The sequence below is a fragment of the Borostomias antarcticus genome (genome assembly GCF_949987555.1).
Source record: "Borostomias antarcticus genome assembly, chromosome: 22".
NCBI classification, from domain to species: domain Eukaryota; kingdom Metazoa; phylum Chordata; class Actinopteri; order Stomiiformes; family Stomiidae; genus Borostomias; species Borostomias antarcticus.
Window position 1 is genome coordinate 8284405 of NC_140255.1, and position 20812 is coordinate 8305216.

At 48.1% G+C, this 20812-nt stretch overlaps 2 protein-coding genes across 2 annotated transcripts; one reads left to right on the forward strand and one right to left on the reverse strand.

Annotated features, from left to right (window-relative positions):
• Positions 1–14699: 14699 nt before the first annotated feature.
• ccdc78 (coiled-coil domain containing 78) lies at positions 14700–19296 on the reverse strand (the record flags this gene model as incomplete). The annotated part of the gene is made up of 13 exons (XM_084456024.1): positions 14700–14829; positions 15039–15139; positions 15228–15299; positions 15634–15808; positions 16182–16381; positions 16552–16677; positions 17167–17245; positions 17556–17644; positions 17820–17870; positions 18258–18632; positions 18753–18839; positions 18936–19067; positions 19225–19296. The coding sequence occupies 13 exons, from the start codon at positions 19294–19296 to the stop codon at positions 14700–14702; spliced, it is 1689 nt and encodes a 562-aa protein (XP_084312150.1).
• Positions 19297–19855: 559 nt separating this feature from the next.
• On the forward strand, positions 19856–20284 carry LOC311323727 (dynein light chain Tctex-type protein 2-like; the record flags this gene model as incomplete). Its single annotated transcript, XM_084456025.1, has 1 exon — positions 19856–20284. The coding sequence occupies one exon, from the start codon at positions 19856–19858 to the stop codon at positions 20282–20284; it is 429 nt and encodes a 142-aa protein (XP_084312151.1).
• Between the last annotated feature and the right edge of the window lie 528 nt (positions 20285–20812).

Genomic DNA, 20812 nt, shown 5'->3' on the forward strand with positions numbered 1-20812 from the left:
GCTCCGGCCCTTCAGGCTTTCCGGAACCCCGAACCGAGGCCTCGTGCCGCGAGGCAATCCCGTTGGTCACGGCTCTGACCCCTCCCCCCTCCCCCTGAACCCCAGAGAGACGGGTCGACGGGGGAAGGAAGTCCGTGACGCGGAGCCGCCGGGCGGTCCTGCCATGGCGGCTCTAGTGGATCTCCGGCCCTGCAAAAACCACGGAGCAGCTCGCCGTGGACTTCTGTAGCACCGTTCCCCAGTGCAATATGCAGCCATGAAGATGTGACATGAACACCACGGAGGACTACGACGTCCAAAGCATCTGGCATTAGGACAATTTCACCGGATGCCTTCTTGCTTGATTTGGGTCTAATTCTCTGAAAATCGTGATGAGGCATGATTTCAGGGCCATCTGGTGTGATTTTGTCTTAAGTGAAACTCAGGAAAATATTTGAGAAGTTCTGTGAAGAAACTTTGTTTTTCTCTAGTTGAGAACATCCCAGTGCTCCCAATTTTTCAAAATGGCCGCCCATTTTTGTCGGTGTTTCATTCTTGAATTCATTAGCAGTTTGAAGAACAGAAACGTCATTGAGATAAATTCCTTGCTCCTTCGTCTTTGTTTTTCTTTTCTTTTTTCAAGAAATACCTATATATAATTGTTTTTTGAAAATATTAATTTGCACTGATTCGGGGGAAAGGGAAATGATCTGGAATACCTGATGCTGCAAGCACTGAAAACCAAATCAAAAGCGACTATATGTAGCATAGAGGGAGATAATGAGAAGGTAATATATGATGGGTGGATGCTGGTAGATGCATAGTAATGCTAGGCCAGGGCTAGCAGAAGTTTGAAGCTTGCTAGCTGGGCAACCTACAGTGCTGAGAGCACTTTCATCATGAAAGCCAACTTGGAGATTATTTTTCTCTTAGTACACACAGGATAATTCTGCTTCCAGAACCCTGTATAAAGATTTTGTGAAAATGTTGATGATCTTGTTGCTATTGTGTAAGACATCTGTTATACGATACTCTTCATAGCTATGCTGTCTGCAAAATGTTGATTTTATTCCATTTGATTTAAGAGATTTTATTTGACAAACTTTTTTTTTCAAGTTGACCAATAACTTTGCAGCAGTGTTGCCAAAGCAGCTGATTTTGTCACCTTTCGTATGTGTATTTTTCAACATAATCTGAACATCATTTTAAACCTAAATAACTATTGATGGGAATTGACCTGGGAATGATTGGAACATTCATAGGGCTCCGACTGTTGCCAGCAGCCTCCAGTAGAGCTCCACTGAAATGCCACAAAGCTGATATGAAGCTAGCATAGTAACAAAGCTGATACGAAGACCCGCAACACGCTAGCATAGTAACAAAGCTGATACGAAGACCCTCAACACGCTAGCATAGTAACAAAGCTGATGCGAAGACCCTCAACACGCTAGCATAGTAACAAAGCTGATACGAAGACCCTCAACACGCTAGCATTGTAACAAAGCTGATGCGAAGACCCTCAACATGCTAGCATAGTAACCCATATTCAAGTTTGTAGACAGTTTGGCAGCCATACTTTAGGTCCAAATATGTCATTAGTGAATTTCATGTAATATCAACAACACGGCCTGTTGTATATTGAATATACTCTTTTCAAAACAGCTTTGTGGAGAGCGTTTGGTTTCGTTGGACTTAGCTGGAGTGAAAGAAGGACAGAACTAGTCTCCACTACATGTGCTTAGGTCATTCAACGACGTGATGTCTTGTGTGCACTATATGAAGGGAAGGGTTAGTACCAAATGAACACGATGTGCTGGAGCTGTATGCAAGAAAAGAAGAAGCTATTACTGCCATGTTTGATGTTTTTGTGTCTTTTAAATGTGTTTTATTATCAGTGTGGATGTAAATATGTACATAAGATCATCTAGGAACAGAAGAAAAACTTATGGAGGAGAAACAAACATTGTCTCAGTATTGTGGAGTTCTTATACTGTATGTGGTCTGTGATATTAAACACCTTGAAAACATGTTTTGGATTGCTTGTTTTTTGTGTAAAAAAAAAAAAAGAAGAAAGTTCATCAACTGTTTACCCCATGTTAGTCCTTTCTCACAGCACTTACAGCTACTGAACTACAGTGCAGCCCAATTGATCATACTGATTGAAAAATAATAATACATTTTAAGATCACAGATTATTATGCATAATAGGCCCAATTAAAGGTGCGCTCCTTAAAGTTCTAATGCCCAAACTTAGACAACCCTTAACCCAGATCACTGGAGTCCCAGAACAAATGACCTCTGAGTGACAGAGGGACAAACGAAACTGACTGTGGAGATTTAGGAGCGCTGACATGCCCTGGGGTGGTGATGGGGGGGGGGGGGGGGGGAGTGTGGGAGCGACGCTTGGAATTCTGTTGTGCTCGGCCTCCCGTTCAGGATTCAGGAAGCAATAAATCCCCATTAAGGCGTCAGCGTCGGAGTGGAGCGGGCAGAGTGGAGGTGCCACGCAGTCGCTCGCTCCGTCCCGATGCCCGGGCCACAGCTCTCCCCCGCTCAGACGCCTGGCCAGAGACGACCTTTACGACTCTGCAGACAACACAGCCATTAAAACTCAGTCCGACTCTGGGCCTCAGGTCTTATCTGAAAAGAGGCCGAAGGCTGAAGACTCGGCTCTAGTGGTGTGATTACATTAAGCAGAGTTATGACTAGACACACTAAACAAATGCTGATGTATAGAGCAGTCTGTCACATTAGAAGAACCCTCTGAAAAAAACATTCCAGATAGAACCATAAGGTTCCAGGACCCTTTTCAGTTACTAAAGGTGGTCTAGAACCCCAAAAGCTCTTTCTGACCTGAATAAGATTCTATTGGGAGCGGGTTTTTTTTCAGAGGCTTCTGTGCTTTTTTGGAGTGTAGAATGATAGTGGATGTAACAAAGCTCTATCTCTGCCTCTGTCTGTCTGTCTGTCATTCTCAGCCCCTCTGTCTGTCTGTCTTTCTGTCTGTCTGTCTCTCTCTCTCTCTTTCTCTCTCTCTCGCTCTCTCTCTCGGCCTCTCTGTCTGTCTCTCTCTTCCAGTCTCTGCCTCTCTCTCTGACTGACAATGAAAAGTGCTTTATAAAAATCTAAAAATATTGTTATTATTATTATCATCATCATTATTATTATTGTTGTTATTATTATTATTAGTAGTAGTAGTAGTAGTAGTATTATGTACTATATGTATCCTCTCACACTAACACAAGAAAAATGGCATGACATTGACTGCTGGAACACTCATAACACTAAGCAGCTATGTTAAATCCACCATCTGTTTTTGCCACAGCTAAACTTGTCCCAGTAAAACCCCAGCGAAGGGCTCCTGCCTGCTGCACCCATCTGCCAGCCCACAGCGCCATATATAATACTTCTGCAAAACGCACATTTACTGTGTAATGTAAATCTGTTTGAAAAGGAGCAGGTGGGGGAATTTACCACGGTGTTAAAGTTATATGGAAAAACTCGCGAAAAGCCAAACATGTGTCACACACACTTTCCCCGGGTGGAAACCGCAGTGCAACTGTGATGAAGCCCATAGATCTACTGTAGCCCTCCTCACTCTGGCTTCTGCTGGGGCCCCAGTGGAGCTTCCCCCCCTGTACCCCTCCCTCACTCCCTCCCTCCCTCCCTCCTTCCCTCCATCCTCCCCTCCCTTTCCCCAGGCCTCTCTCTCCATGTCAGCTTGCTGCCTTTCCACTGATAAGCCAAAACAAAGAGCACTAAAATCATGCCCACTGGACTCATACATCAACATGCCTTTCGCCTCCCCTCCCCCAATCCATTTTCACTCACTTTAACCCGAGTGTGACCCCCCCACCCCAACCACTACCACCCTCCGACCCCTCCCACAAACACAGCCGCACCATGTCTAACTAGAACTAATCACCTTAATGACACAAAACAATCACAATAGATATTTGCCTGAAGAAAACAACATTCGTTTTAGAACAGATGTGTTCTGGTGCATTGCTTCATGCTATTTTTTCAAAATTCCCCACACAATCTTTCAACGATCAAACCTTCCTGGTTTACAACAAATACTACATCATAGGATTTAGCTTCACCACTGTGCCTGGATTTACAGAGCTTCAGTGAGTTGGGACATATAACAAAGTCTCTCTCTGTCTCTCTCTCTCTTTCGGTCTCTGTCTGCCTCTCTCTCTCTCTCTCTCTAAGTCAATTAAATGAAATTCAAAGGGCTTTACTGGCATGGGAAACATGCTGTTCATTCACTCTCTCTGTAAGTCTCTCCCTCTGACTTTTTCTCTCATAGTCTCTCGATCTCTCTACCCCCCCTCTCTCTCTGTCTCTCGATCTCTACCTCTCTCTCTCTTTCTCTGGCTCTCGATCTCTCTACCTCTGTCTCTCTCTGTCTTTCAAGCTCTCTCTTTCTCTCTCTCAATCTCTCTCTCTCCCTCTCTCCCTTTTTCTCTCTTAGTCTGGATCTCTCCACCCCTCTCTTTCTCTCTACCTCTGTCTCTCTCTCCCACCTCTGTCTCACTCTGTCTCTATCTCTCTCCTACCTCTCTGTCTCTCTCTCATGGTTGAGGTGAGGTATAAAGGCTAGAAAACAGGAAAGGCAGAGGAAGGGGGGTCCGAGGGGATGGGAGAGGGTGGGTGGGGTATGGACGTCCGCAGGCCCCAGAGGGGATCCAGGGGAAGCAGCCGGAGCCTGAGCCCTAGAGAGGAGAGAGAGCAGACAGGGCCAAAGTGCTCCGGGGCCACTCCCTTCAATTCCAGCTCAACAACAACACAGAGTGTCCACTGCAGGAATGCAAATTTTCAACTGGCATAAAATGAATGGTCTGTACTAGTGCATCTGGATTACAGTAAATATATGAAGAGTTTCATTACCTCCGCCCCCCCCCCCCCCCCCCCCCAGGGCGAGAGGTAATGTTTTTGGTGGCGTGTGTGGGCGTTTGTGTGTGCGTTTGTCTGTTAGCAGGATTACGCAAAAACTACTTGAGCGATTTTCACGAGACTCGGTGGAAGGGTGTAGTGTGGTCCAACTTAGAACCCATTCGATTCTGGAGCGCATCTGAATCATGGGGAGGGTTCATGGGCTGCTCAAACACAGCCAGACTGGCCATTCACCTCCATTCATTTTTTTTTTACAGTGATAACGCAAAAACTACCGAACCGATTGTTATGAAACTCAGTGGAGGGGTGTGTCATGGGCCGCCTTAGAATCCATTACATTTTGGAGCAGATTTGAATCATGGGCCGGATCCAGAAATGAAAACAAAACTTAGAACAAAGCCAGCTACCTGTGTGGGGGTGCTAGAGACACAGGGTTTGGACTGGGGTGTGTGGGGGGAGAGCCCGAAGTGCAGCGCATTGCCCCCCACTGCCTGTGACCCGAGGGGGGTGCCACAGAGCTGGCCAAATACAGAGACCCATTCACCTCCAGTCATTTTGACCTCCGCTCCAGCGAATCACAGGGCGGATCCACGAGCCGCCCAAACACGGCCCAGACGGCCATTCACCTCGGGTGAAGCATGGGCCAATTTATAACTTATTTGTATAGCACATTTCAGCAAAAAGGCAATTCAAAGTGCTTTACATGAGACATTAAAAGCATCAAGACAAAGTGCAACACATAAAAGGTCATATAACGAAATGCAAAAAAGGGACATTTAAAAACAAAATGCAGGAAAAATAAAATACAGGAATTTACAGTGCAGTGTTTGAATGAATAATTATTTGATGTAATAAAAAGCAGCGGCAAAAAGAAAAGTCTTCAGTCTTGATTTAAAAGATCTGAGAGTTGCAGCAGACCTACAGCTTTCTGGAAGTTTGTTCCATATATGTGGAGCATAAAAACTGAAAGCTGCTTCTCCATGTTTTGTTTTAACTCTGGGGACAGAAAGCAGACCTGAGCCAGACGACTTGAGAGGTCTGGGTGGTTCATAAAGTAGCAGCAGATCACAAATATATTTTGGTCCTAAACCATTCAGTGCTTTATAAACCAACAGCAGTATTTTAAAGTAAAGTCTTTGACAGACAGGAAGCCAGTGTAAGGACCTCAGAACTGGAGTGATGTGATCCTCTTTCTTGGTCTTAGTGAGGACTTGAGCAGCAGCGTTCTGAATCAGCTGCAGCTGTCTGATCGATTTTTTTGAGAGACCTGTAAACACACCCTTACAGTTGTCTAGTCTACTGAAGATAAACACATGGACAAGTTTTTCCAGATCCTGCTGAGACATAAATCCTTTAATCCATGATATATCCTTCAGGTGATAGTAAGCTGACTTTGTAATTGTCTTAATGTGACTGTTGAAATTCAGGTCTGAGCCCATGACTACACCAAGATTTCTGGCTTCGTTTGTGGTTTTTAGCATTATTGATTAGAGCTGAGCGCTGACTTTTAATCGTTCCTCTTTGGCTCTAAAGACAATTACTTCAGTTTTATTTTTGTTTAGTTGAAGTAAGTTCTGGCACATCCAATCGTTGATTTGTTCAGTGCACTTACTCAGCTCTTGTATGGGATTATAGGCCCCTGGTGATATGGTGATATAAATTTGTGTGTTGTCTGCATAGCTATGGTAGCATATTTTGTTGTTTTCCATAATTTGAGCTAGTGGGAGCATGTAAATGTTGAACAGAAGAGGCCCGAGAATGGAGCCTTGGGGAACTCCACAGGTCATTTTTGTCCACTCAGATTTGTAATTGCTTATAGACACAAAGTAATCCCTGTCCTTCAAGTAGGATTCAAACCAGTCTAGCACTGTGACAGAAATCCCCAGCCAGTTTTCCAGTCGGCCTAGTAATATGTTGTGGTCAACTGTGTCGAATGCAGCGCTGAGATCCAGTAGGCTAATACTAAGACTGAAATTCTGCCATTGTCTGTGTTTAAATGGATGTCATTGAAGACCTTAACAAGAGCAGTCTCGGTGCTGTGGTGTGGTCGAAATCCTGACTGGAAGACATCAAAACAATTATTTAGTGCCAGGACGTTATGTGGAAAATACTGCTTTTTCAAGGATTTTACTTAAAAACGGGAGGTTTGATATGGGCCTATAATTGTTCATTTGTGAGGTGTCTAGATTATTCTTTTTTAAGAGTGGATTGACGACTGCAGTTTTATGGGTTTGTGGGAACACCTGAAAGAGCATGTCATGAGATGCATTCAGGGGCAGAGCGGTCTGTGCTCCCCTAGCACCATTTCTAGTTGCAAAATTTGCACATTTGCATTTTATTATCAGATATGATGCTAATAGCTTGATAGGTACCTTTATCTATGACTGAAATATTTCTGCCAACAGATTTTAAAATGATACATTATTGTTGCAACCTTAAAATGTGTTTGTCCACAAAATGCTATGATAACCGACATTTCTCAAAATTGATATATCTCTGTATATATATACATATATATATGTATATATATATATATATATATATTACAGTATATATCTAGTACATATATAATCTATAAATTATGCTTGATGTAACAGCAGTTGAGTTGGCAGTCAACCACTAGACTCACGGGTCAGTCTCTGCTGTGTGCTGTGTGTGCTGGAAGCCTACATGGTACTGTAGGTGGCAATTCCAAATTACATTTTCATTTGGGTATTCAGTGGGAGACCAAGCTGCTGAACCAGTGTGACTCAAACACATGTACATACATGCCCTTTGAGACTGGATCTAATCCCAGTCCTGCCCCAGCGACTACTGTGCTGTTCCCCATCTCTGCCTTCACCCTGTCGAAATAAACCTCAAACATACGACAGCAGCATGGACTGCCTAGTGCCCTCCCCGACCCTAACCACCGTTTAGTTCCAGGTGAAATCATCGAGATACGGGAAAGTACCAGAAACTTTCATCAATGTTTCCTCAGAATTTCCTAACCAGTAAAACCAGGGTTGCAAAATGACTCACTAGTCCCACGTGGGTTTTTCTCCTGGCTGGTAATCTGAGTTGAGGGCTCTGGGCCTCGCGGATCTGCCCAGATACCCTAGAGGGACTCGGCACCAGCTGAGAGAGAGAGAGAGAGAGAGAGAGAGAGAGAGAGAGGGGGGCTAAACACCATGACCACACTCCAGCTGCCCAGCTGACCAGCTCTGGGTTCCCAGAACATTTCCTAACAGCCAGGGATGATGTCTCCCACACTGAAATGGAAACCCTTATGATGCCCCAGAGAGGGTAGTCCCACCCCCCCCCCAACAAACCCTCATATATTTATTCGTCTTAAGAAAACAAAGCATCTATTAAACGTTTTTAAAAACATTTTCTCCCCCCTTTCTCAATCTCCTCTCATCCGCAAACGTGTCGTAAAGCTGCTGAGCGAGATCCTGTCCCTGACCCCTGAGGCAGAGGAGCTGCTCTTCCCACGGAGCAGCGCTAGCGGCAGGGCAGGACGGGACCTGCGGTCGGTGGCAGAGTTTCGGCGGAGAGTGCAGCGTGGGTGTGTTGTGTTGAGAGATCAAGGCAGAACGCAGGGCGAGGGGAGAGCATGTTTATCCGCCCGTGTGAGCACCCTGAAGAACCGGGAGGGAGGGAGGGAGGGAAAGGAGACTCTTTTGTTCCTCAAGAGCCTGCGCAGGGTTGTAATCCCCTCATCTCCCCGTCTCCGAAAAGTGCACCGAAAAATAATCAAGAGCGGCTGGACGTGACGTGACGTGTGTGTGTGTGTGTGTGTGTGTGTGTGTGTGTGTGTGTGTGTGTATAGGAGGAGTAGTGTGTAGGTCTCTCTGGAGGAGGTGGGGGGGGGGGGGGGCAGGCAGCATCTTAGCCTGTTTCCCGCCAAAAACCTGCATTGTGAGGAGAGACAACAGCCCTCCAACACCCCTGTGTTTCAGCTGCACACAGCTGCCACCTCTCCTGGACCTGGGGGGGCTGGTGTAAGCAACCTTCAGAAGGGGGGGGGGGGGGGGAAATGTCTCTTGTGGCACTGACATTATAGGCGGATGGGGACATCATTTATGCCGCCATTGAGTGTGTCAAGAGTGTGTGGAATCAGCTTCAGAAGGAGAGTGTGTGGAATCAGCTTCTCAAGGAGAGTGTGTGTGTGTATTTGTGAGGGAAAGAGAAAGTGAGTGAGAGAGATGGAGCGGGAGAGAGAAAGCGATAGATGTAATGAGACAGAAAGAGACAGAGACAGAGAGAGAAAGAGAGAGAGAGGGAGAGACAGAGAGAGAAAGAGAGAGAGAGGGAGAGGGAGAGAGAGAGAGAGAGACTGATGTGGACCAGGAGAGGGGCATGGAGAGTTCAGGCTGTGAGGCCCACACCGACTCTGTTAACAGGTTATTGAGTAACAGCCCTTTCTGGCAACAAGTGCATAAAAACTGCCATAACAGTGGATTCTGGGACGGGTACCAGATTCTTTTGCATTGCTAAGTGGTAGCATAGTTTCGCTACATTGTTTTGCTCTCACGATGGATCAAAAGCAATGTATATAGTATAGATGAAGTGGGTGTACATGGGAGGGTTGGTGATTCTATTCAAAGCAGCAGTTTCATACAGCAATACAAAGGACAACAAAGGCATTTCAGCCAGGCCTTTCCAATAGGACATCTGGTTAGGAGTTTTTGTTGACTGCGAACAATAACTTCACAAAGATTCTCATCTCTTAGGCAGAATGCGCCATGGAGCGGGGACACAGCGTTATCATACAATATGAGTCATCTCTCTTTGAAAACCTTTGAGAACCTGTCAGTGTTCTTTTGTATTGTTGGCCGGAGCTTCCAACAAAGAGGGCATTGTCTCAGGTTGGACAGCAGTCCACACTGTCGTTCACCAGGACGAGTCGCGTTTAGATGACATCACCTGTTGTAAGACATTGGCAGAGCGGAGGGTGAAACTATAAGCAGCACGATGGCAGACTCCACAGCACTGGGTCGGTGTTCTGAAGCGGTTATTTCCTCGGCAGCAGCTGGCGCCAGTATTGTGTTGTGGTCAGATGTAGGCTACAGCAGCTGTAAACCCGAACCCTCTTTTCCTCTCCGTTTTCCCCTCTCTCCCTCCCAGCATCCACACACCGGAGTTGGAAACAGTCAAGCAGATCTAACTATAGTTCTCTAATGCTTTAACTGTATAAGGACTGTCGGGGTTTGTACCTAGTCTGATGTTCAGAGCTGGTTTGTAGCTAGTCTGATGTTCAGAGCTGGTTTGTAGCTAGTCTGAAGTTCAGAGCTGGTTTGTAGCTAGTCTGATGTTCAGAGCTGGTTTGTAGCTAGTCTGATGTTCAGAGCTGGTTTGTAACTAGTCTGATGTTCAGAGCTGTACAAGTCCAGCGTTTCAGGTTTGTGTCTCGCTTTGCTGTCGTGGGGCCCTCATCCGTGAAGCGTCGCTCGATCCGCCCGCTCCTCCAAGGCCGCTCGGAACGCCGCCGGTTGTTTTCCCGGTCCGGCTGGTGTGACGAGGCCTGCCGGATGCCGGGCCGAGCCCCGGGCTGAGAATCTACCCTCCGCCGTGAAAACACACCTGTCTCTCCCCTGGCCCCGAAAACCCAGCAATTAAACAGGCAGGGCTGTGGTTTCCACACAAAAACCCGCCACAGTGCTTCGACAATGGAGAGAAACTTCCCTAAGAGAATGTACTAGCTATCCCCTCAAAGCTCTCTCTCTCTCTCGTTATACCCCCCCCCCCTCCCTCCCTTCCTTTTAATCCTGTAAATACTAAGGCATGGCCTCTCTATCCCCTTCTCTTTCTCTCTCGTTCTCTCTCTCCAGAGAAGTCGTCTTGGGTTACCCCCTCAGAGACTTACTCTCTGGGTCTGCCGTTCCGATTGTCCGCGCCCGGTCGAGGGGGTGGGGAGGGAGGCTGGAACGAAACTGCCAATCACGTTTGTTTTTGTCGTGTTTCTTTACCTGCGAGTATCTCCTCTGCCTCCCCTCCCAGTTCTCCTCTTTCGCGTCGGGGGCCCGCGGGTCCTGGATGTGTCAGCGGAGCTGACGTTTTCCTCCCAGGTTTAACTATGACACCTGACACTTATTGTTCTCTCCCAGGACGAACCTCTGAAGGTAACACGATGCATTTATTAATGCAGCCACACAGGAGAAGTGCAACAGCTTGACAGCTCTGACGCTAAGGTCAACATGAGGCGCATCGCGGAGGGCGGAGGGTGGTGTCGGCGCTCTGTAACATCGGGGCTCGAGGTTAAAAAGAAACAATCTATAGAGAAACCGCCGGCACCATTTGAGCTCGAGACGTGTCGACAGTCCAGCGGCGTGTTATTCTAAGGGCGTGCACTCGTACATGTGGGACCAGCCGGTCCAGGCCGGTGTCTCGGCGTGTCAGAGGTTCCCGCAGTCCCGCTGGCCGTCCCCTGCCCTTCCCTCCGCGCTGTGCTCATTCCAGGAGAACATGTGCGCAGGAATTCTCCCCCAATTAAAGCAGGGATTAGCAGGTCCACTGTGGGAACAGGCCCGAGTGTGGGAAAGCAGAGAGGATGTCCCTCCCCTCTCTCCTTCTCACCCTCTCTCTCTCTCTCTCTCTCTCTCTCTCTCTCTCTAGGCCTCATTCTCACTCGCTCTTGCTCATCTCCCTCCCTCCCTCTCAGTCAGTCTCACTCACCCTCTCTGCTCCCTCACCCTTACTGTAATTCTTTTCTCTCTTTCTCACCCTATATTCTCTCTTTTCTCCTTACTCTCCTCCCTCTCACCCTTTAAAGTCTTTAAGGCTTAATTACTTTCATTCTAGTCTGTCTCTCTCTCTCCCTCCCTCTCTCACTTTCAACTTCTCACTTTGCCTCATCTAATTTCACAAAATCCATCTCTCCCCTTCTCGTCCTTAATTCTTCGCCTCCCTTGTTCATAATTCCCCCTCTTCTCTCCCTTTATCCTCCCTCTCCTTCACTTCAACTTTTCTCTCTCTCCTCTCTCCCTCCCTCTCAGCTCTCCATAGCTTTCATGCTTCATTCTCTGAGGCCTGCTGAAGAGCAGGGCTCCTCTGTGCCACCCCCCCCCCCCCCCCCCCCCCATTCAAGGGCTGTGTGGAGGGGAGACGGAGACTCTCACATTAATAGTGTGGACCTGCAGGGCTGCAAGAGGGGACAACAGACAGTGCCTTAAAAAAAAAGAATGAAAAAAAACAACAGATGCCTCAGAAAAGTGTTACTCAGTCCTGGTAGATCCTCAATAAGAAGTCCTTAATGTCGAAAATTCAAAATGGATACCTTGTGGACAGGAATATGATAGCATGTCAGCTAGTTTATGCAGTAGATTAGAAAGTGATGGTTTATCTGCAAGATAAGCGATAAGATATCGCTGATGAATGAATCTTAAAAACCATAAACTCAAAATCCTACACAAACATACACCAGAATTACAGCTGCAAATGTAGTTTACGGATTGCCAGTCATATCTTCAGCACTGTATGTGCGCGGGCGTTTGACAGGCATCCATGGGAATGCCCTCACTGAACTCCTAGTTCCCATCTGACCCTGTGCTTCCCTTCTTTTCTCATGATCTTGCAATAATTCTAGCCTGACCGTCTGAATTCCTCTCTCACCGTCTCCACATTCCTGCCCTCCATTGTCACCTCGTCTTCCCACTCCCTCTTCTCTGCTCCGGCGTTCCCACCAATCCCATCCCTCTCCGCTCCTCCGCACAAGGCTTGTCCGTTCCAATTATGGTTGGAGCATCCACCCCCCCACCCTGCACCCACACACACACACATACACACACACACACACACACACTGCACACACACCCTGCACATACACACGGCCCGTTCTCATTAAGCCCGTATCAATTAGGCGTTAGCCCCCTTAAAACAAAGGCTCTCTTTACGGGCAGGCCACAGGCCGTGTGAGGCACTTCCTCTCCAGAGCTGCTTCCCTCCGCCCCGGTACACACTCACACTCACACCGGCTTTATTCCCACTGTATCAATCCCAACCAGACTGGCTCCTCAGCATCTAGTTAGCATATTTGTATTTCATTTCATTTTGGTACAAACCTTTATTTATACTCGTGAAGCACTGAGGTTTTATAGTGATGATGATGTAGATGAGAGAGAGGACTAAGTCACACAGTATATATCCCTTTTATACACTAAATATGATTTTGCATAGTACAGTAGGTTAGTATATATTCTTTCCATGATATTGATATGTCTATGAGTAGTTCTAGCCGACTTGTTGCTTTAAGCACTGCTGTTGAAAACCATAAGCCTGTATTGTATATGTAGGTAAAACTTTTTTTTAGGGCAGCCAAGGGTCTTGCTTGCAAAACTCAAACAGTTTGTCTTTTTATATCATCTCCTCAGCCGGTTTTCATTTCCTGTTCTCTGACAGGAGGCTGCATGGTGGCTGCGTGTGGGCGGGGCCTGTGTGAGCGCGCTCCTGGTCCTCTGTCTTTGTTGGCTCAACTGCACACGGCAACCTGGTTCCGATTTTCCCACAGATCTGCCGGTGAGAGGAGCCAGTCCGCCAGCGCCCGCACTCTTTGGCACGATGACTATGTTGGCACAGACCCAGCCCTCTACCCCTGCCCCCACACACACTCTCCCAGGGGCCCTGAGAGTGTAATGCAAAATCTGCCCCACCCCACCCCCATCGCCCCCCTCTACTCCCACAGTTGGCATTCCCTCTGAGAGAGATTGGGGTGGTGTGTATGATATGACTCTTCCTCTTTCACATTCTGTCTCTTCCCCTCTCTCTTTCTCTCCAGCTCTTTTTCCGCTAAGACTTCTTCTCAACTCCTGGCGTCAAGAGAACATTAGTGAAGCACTAAAGCAAACTTTGTCGATATTAAAGGGAGAGGCGAATCTTCAGGGTGTGTCAGCTGCAGGGCATTGGCATGCCACGAACATCAGTCAGAGACTATAGCTGTGTGTATCAAGGCCAGGGAACAAATGCAGCGCCAGGGGCCTTTCAGGGAGTATGGACTCGTTCACACCCACACTGTGTCATCAATACAGGCCCGCATTCTCGCGGGGCCCGGGTCTTACGGGCCACAGTTCTCACCGCCGCGCTCCGAGCGAGCTAGGGTATTCACGGGTGTGTCTGGATAACATGTAATGACATTATTCTCACCCGGGTGACCGTTCATTGTCAGCACGCTTTCTTCTCCCCAGCTCGTGAAATTGACATAAGCTTTATAAACATTCCAGGCATTTTTTCTCAAGGGTGGATTTCTTTGGGCCCTTTCATAGAGGGAATCAGCAGTGTGAGCGCCCCCCTGTGGTTAAAGAGTGTCTTTAACACTGTCCTCAAGTGGTAAATTGTGCCCCTTGACATTCATCAGTAACACAGAGCTGCCATGATACTGGCAAGTGTAGATGCTATCACATGACTACATGTAATTGGACTTTTCAGAATTGTAAATATTTATTATAATGGTCCTGCTATATTGTGCAACATTCACCACCCCATACAAATGCCCAGTCTCAGTTTATCCACTTGACATATTGACAACACTGACAAATCAAAGGTATTTAGATTAACATTATTAGTAAATAAGTATCAAAGGGACCTGTGTGCGTTTCCTGTGTGAGTTCCCCAGTTTGTAGCTGAGGAGAAAGAGTGAATTCTTGAGAATATCTTCCATTAATGTTGCTAGTTTTATACTGAAGTTACCGCTAATTCATTCTGATGCCAACTGTCCTATAGCTGCTGCAAAGTTCAGATATCAGGCATTTGAGATCTGAGTCGCAGAGTTCACAGTATCTGAACACAGTATCTGAGTATCAGATTGATGTTGGTTCAGTGCTGGTACATGTTGAGGGGGTGTGATGTTAGATCTCATAGCTGGGGTTCCTTATTGACCGACGGAGTAGGCGGGGCTTGGGAGCGTCAGCGCTATGTGCACGTCCCGCCTCCTCCAACCCCAGCAGGCTACGCAGACGCCTGATCTCCTGCTTGTACCTGCATAGATAGATAGATACATAGATTAGATATACAGATAGATATAGACAGACAGGCAGACAGACAAACAGTACATAGATAACAACTGTTTACCTGCCCAGGTACAGTGTTGTCTAGGTAACAGTGTTGTCTAGATGACACCGCTGTCTACCTGCCTAGGTACAGTGTTGTCTAGGTAACAGTGTTGTCTAGGTAACAGTGCTGTCTACCTGCCCAGGTGCAGGTCAACGTACTCCTGCAGCTCCAGCACCTGCTCCTCGGCAACTGTTGCTCTGGTGACGAGCTGGACACGCTCTCTCTCATGTGCCTCCTGTTTGGACAATCGCAATATTGTGCATTCTACTCACGACGGTAACGGGATGATAGGTGAACAGTAGGTAGGCTACTGTAGCATTCACCTGTGTGGAGTTGGTGATCTCACGCAGCTGTTTCCTAATGTCAGCCCAGCCCTCCTCAGACACCTGTCCTGTCTTTCCAGGCCTGTTGAAGATCGATATAGTTTACTCGTTCACTGCATTCCACCACTGCATATACAGTGAGGTTGTGGTGACGATGATACTCACTCCTTAAAGCTGACGACGTTCGCTGGTTTAGCGAGGAGAGACACCTGAAAATGTATTTTTTCTGTAAGTTACAGAAGAAAACGCTGCAAGGAATCACCTCGTCACATCATTCAGACGTTGGAAAATACGAAATGTATCCAAAATTAGAACGAAGTCAGTTTAAAATAAGGCTCTGAGGCAACGGGCAAAACACAGAATCGAGCGGCACACCAAACAAACATCTCGTCTCCTTAATCGTCACCTGCTGCTGGGCGTCTCGGAGCTGGCTCTCCAGCCGGGCCTTGTCTTGGCGGAGGCGCTGCAGCTCCCTCTCCGTCTCCCCGCTCAGCTCCCCGGGCTCCAGGCTGAAGTGGCCCTCAGGGGCCCCCGGGTCCAGGCCGCTCTCCGGCTGGGCCAGGATCTGCTCCCGCTGCACCCTGGCGCACACGCGGGCACAGGACAGGGGAGCGTTGGCTGTGGTGAGCTTTTGGGACGCAGGTCTGGTTTGAGACGTGTGTGTATGTGTGTGTGTGTGTGTGTGTGTGTGTGTGTGTGTGTGTGTGTGTGTGAAGCCACGCCATGTGACGATAACACGGGGGGATCGTGCGAAAGGAGCGATGGAGGAGTGTGCAGACGGGGGGGAGAGGATCGAGCACACCGCACGTTCAAGCGTGACCTCACCGCACGTTCAAGCACCCTGAGGAGGTCTGACGCGACTCGCCGTGCCAACCGGTCTCGACCGCGAGTTCGACCCCGGCCGCCGTTTTAAATGTGGACCGGAGGCGCGTGGGAGAAGACGGAGCCCCCCACCTGTATGCGATGAGCAGGGCCTGGTGCGTCCTGCTGAGCGTCTGCAGCCTCTTCTTGTAGGAGCGCGCCGCCGAGGCCAGCTGCTCCTCCCTGGCCCTGTAGGAGGTCCGCACCTCGCGGAGCATGCTGTCCACGAAGCCCCTCATCTTCACCTTCTGTGGGGGGCCCTTCGCCCCCTCCGCTAGGCCGTCTACGTACTCCTGGGAGAAGAGAGGCGCCGCAGCCCACAGCAGAGGTTTTGGCGTGACATGGCGGCGTGCTTCTAAAGTACGGCGGGGGCTTAAGTTGTGGTTTGTGTGTAGGAGGGTGAATAGGGATGCGGGGAGTAATTAGAGCATCTGTGTGTGTGTGTGTGTGTGTGTGTACTCACAGCTAGGTCATGTAAGTAGCGCACCAGCCTGGCACGGTACTCCTCGTTCAGCTCCTTGACTTGCAGCTGCAACTTGGAGTTCTCCTCCTCCACTTCCTTCAGCTGGCTCTGAGAACTCAGGAGGGCCTAGGTGCGACACACACACACACACACACGTACACATGCATACATTCAGTATGCACACACATCATGCACACACACACACAAGCACACACACACACGCACACATTACAAACTCTAAGACATAGCTATGCCACATGCACTCGGATAAATTCTCTACAGACCATAAAGTTGCAGACGATCTAAGGTTAACCCTTTTAATACGACCACGTCACCGGCAACATTTTAAAAATATCTAACAAATATTTAATAATATTTAAAAAATATCTAACAAATCTAAAAAATTCCTCACTCCAACACTTGCTGAAAGCTGAGAAACTGCGCTTTCTAGTATTATAGGGAAAATCCAATTCATATTCGAAATGTTGTCACTGTATTTTCAGGGTTTAAAGGGTTAAGTGAGTGAAAGTGCGTTGACGAGGGTTGATGAACAGCGAGGGCGACGGCGAACGCCAGTCCGATGAACGGGCGCCGGGACTGTGGTCCTCTGCTCACCGCGCTCTGCTCCGAGAGCTTCTGCTGGGTGTTCCGGATGGCTCTCTTGTTCTCCTGCTGCTCCCTGCCCATGGCCACCCTGGAAGATCACACCAGACCCCAGAGTAGACCACATCACAGCGGATAACAGACGAGACCACCACCACCACCACATCACAAACGAAACCACAACGCAAACCAGGGCCACAGTTTGACGGGAACCCAAATCAAACGGGACGCCACAGGGCAGCATCCGGGGACGCACGTGGGCCCGAGACGAACGACATCCTGAGACGAGCGGGACCGGTTGATGATCGAACAGTAAGAGGGGTCGGACTCCACGACTTCCCAGTCACAACTGTTTACGTATGAGTAGATCAGAGACATTTGATCATTCATTCCACACTCACACTTTCTCCTCCAGTCGGTGCTGCTGCTCCTCATAGCTCCTCTTCAGCTTCTCCAGCATGTCTTTGATCTCATCCTGGTTCCCGAGCAGCTGAACGGCATACAAACCAGTGAGAGAGAGAGAGAGAAGGAGAGAGAGAGAGAGACGGAGAGAGAGAGGGAGAGGGAGAGAGAGAGGGAAAGGGAGAGAGACAAGCGTTTGCCATTCAAGCTCAACAGACGGCTGGTGGGCTGTGAAGCCGAACTAGCGTCTAGCGAGCACTCACGCTCCTCTCCATGCTTCTTCTCTCTTGGTCCATCACCGCCAGGTCCTCTGGCTGCCAAGAAATGAGAAAGAAAAATAGTTATCAGCAACATTTCACATTTACCAAAGGGCTTGTACTGATGGGTGCAAGTGTTAACCTTTTTAATGACAGAATAGCATACAATTTTATTGCTTAGCCACAAATTGTCATTTCATAGACAGACAGACAGACAGACAGACAGACAGACAGACAGAGACAGACAGACAGACAGACAGACGGACGGACAGATAGATAGATAGATAGATAGATAGATAGATAGATAGATAGATAGATAGATAGATAGATAGATAGATAGATAGATAGATAGATAGATAGATAGATAGATAGATAGATATTAGACGGACAGACAGAGTGGAGAAGGATTGAGAAGCCATGATGAGTCTCAGAGTTCCCTCTCACCCTGATCCTGCTGTGGGACATGCGGCTGACCAGCGCCTGCACCCTGTCCAGCTCCTGAGCACTCTCTCCGTCTAGCCCCTGCGTGGAGGCCCTCACACACTGCTGCTGCTGCCGTTCCTCCAGCTGCCTGCGGAGGGCGTCCTGAGCCTGCGCCATGTCCAGCAGCTCCGCGCTCAGCTCCTGGTTCTGGGCCACCTCTCGCTCGTGGGCCTCGGTCAGGGCCAGGAAGTTCCTCTTCAGGGTCACGTATTCCTCCGACAGGTCGGCGCCGCCCTTCTCAGCCAGCTGGAGGCGAGCGGCGGCCGACTGGAGCTCCCTGCGCAGCTTGTCCCTCTCCAGCTCCAGCTCCAGCGCCACACCCTCCTGGTTCAGAATCTGACGAGGGAATGAGTCAGAGGGAAGTGAGTGAGCAGAGGTGGAGGAGATGTATCGGTTAATAAGGATCCCCCATTAGCCGCTATACCAGCCATACCATACGGGATGGATGCGCGTCACCTTGTTTTTCAACTCAAAGGTTTCCTCTTCATACTGTTCCCTCATCTTGTTGCCTTGTATCTGCACCTCCACAAGCTCCTTGGATATCTGACACATGGAAAAATATTGACATCGCTGAGGCCTATTTTATGGCATACCGAGCAAGTGTTGAATAGAGCCCAGATGTAGATCACTATAGCCTACCTTGAGTTTCTCCTCTTCACTCTGGACCAGTCTGGAAGAGAGGTCTGTCTTGGAGCCTGCAAGATTGCCCAGTCTGCTTTCAAGGTAGCCCAGTCTGGTAAAGAGGCGCTCATTTTTGTCACGGAGCTGGACCTAATGGAGATCATTTTTGCTTAGAACTTAGCAATAATGTTGACAGTTTTTCCACCATATCTGACTGATCAAAATGCATGCAACGTCTAGATGAAATTTAACCAGCATGACTAAACAGGTGCTTGTTTGAGAGGTTTGATAAATGTAGGCTACTTACATTTTCCTCAGTTAAAGAACGAATTCGTTCCTGGAGTTCACTTAAAGAGGGCCGGGGGTCACGGGAATCCATGTATCAATATTAAATTGAAATCTTTTCAGAGCTGGGAATGAAATGTTCAGCTCCAGTGTGTTGGCTTCCAACTTAGGCCATCTCCAAACAGTGTTGCTATGGTTCCTTGAAACACTGTGAGAAAAGTATGATTAGCCTCCCGTTCTGGCTTAAGACTAAAATAAATTTAGTAGCCTACCTTACGGGTATGTGTAGCCTACCTTACGGGTTTTGCAACTCTGTTTGCATTATTATTTTTTAGAATGTTCAAAGTTATTTTATCTATCATCTTGGAGCGTGAGGCATGTCTCGCGAGGCTTTTTTGTGCTGAACAACAGCGCGCTCGTGTGGTAACAGTTAGTAACTGCTGCTTGAACTTCAGACGCCCTTAGTCCTCACTTGAATCTACCCTGCCCCTCACAGAAAATACTACTTTGTAACCATCAAATAGTTATTTACCTAAAGAAAACTTGTTCTTACGGACTGTATCGAAATGTCTGAACGTCGGGCAAGCATTAGCGTTGCTAAGGGCATTCGCCATACAGACCACAAACCTAGAGGCTCAAATGTCGACGTTCAGATGAATGAGGACGGCGACGACTCGCACCATCCAGGAAAACGGGGCTCGTCTGTATGGAAGTCAGGTTTCAAGGGAAAACTGGCAAACACCTACATAATGGGACCAAAACGGAAATTTCAACCCCACTTGATTCTGAAGAAAGTCGGGGAGTTGCTGGGTCAAGCTTTCCACGAGCTGGCCTACGACCACGACAACTGTCGGGATGTGGCCGATAAGGTCGCCGCAGACATCCTGGGCTTCATCAAGGAGCAGGGCTTCGAGCGCTACAGATTCGTTGTGAGGGTGGTGGTCGGCGACAAGAAGGGCCAGACTGTGAAGATTGCCAGTCGTGCCCTGTGGGACGATGAAAAAGACAACTTTCTGACTTTGAACTTTGAGAACAGAAGCCTGTTCGCTGTTGGCATGGTCTTTGCTATTTATTTTGATTAGGTTAATCTGTGTGTGATAGGGAGACAGTTTGGCAAAGAGTCTTTGTATCAGTTAGTGGTGGAATTTAACCTTTCAAAGGATTTAGAATGGTTGACGGCCATTCAAATTAAAGTCTGATCTAAAATGCTCATCTTCTTGTGTGTTTTGGTATTAGCCTAGCATATAGCCTAGGCTATATGCTAGGCTATTTCTATGATGAAGGTTCAACAGCCCATAAACGACCAGCTCAGCACACACAAAACCATGCCTCTGAATGTGCACCAGAAGCTCCACTTTCCTGCAGGTTTTTGATTATAGAATAGCTGAATCCCAAATCACGCACTTAGGCGAAAGTGCAGAGCACTCGTGGCCTTACATGCGCGTTCCCGCTAAGTCCACAAGGGCTCAGGGTAGTCCCAAAACGGAATTTCTAGGTCCACAAGTGCGCCACTGCCGCAATTTTGCGCACTTTAACCGCACTTAAAGTCCGCAATTTCGCGGACTTAGGAGCAGAAAGTACCCACAGTCCACCGCGTCTCATGTGACACA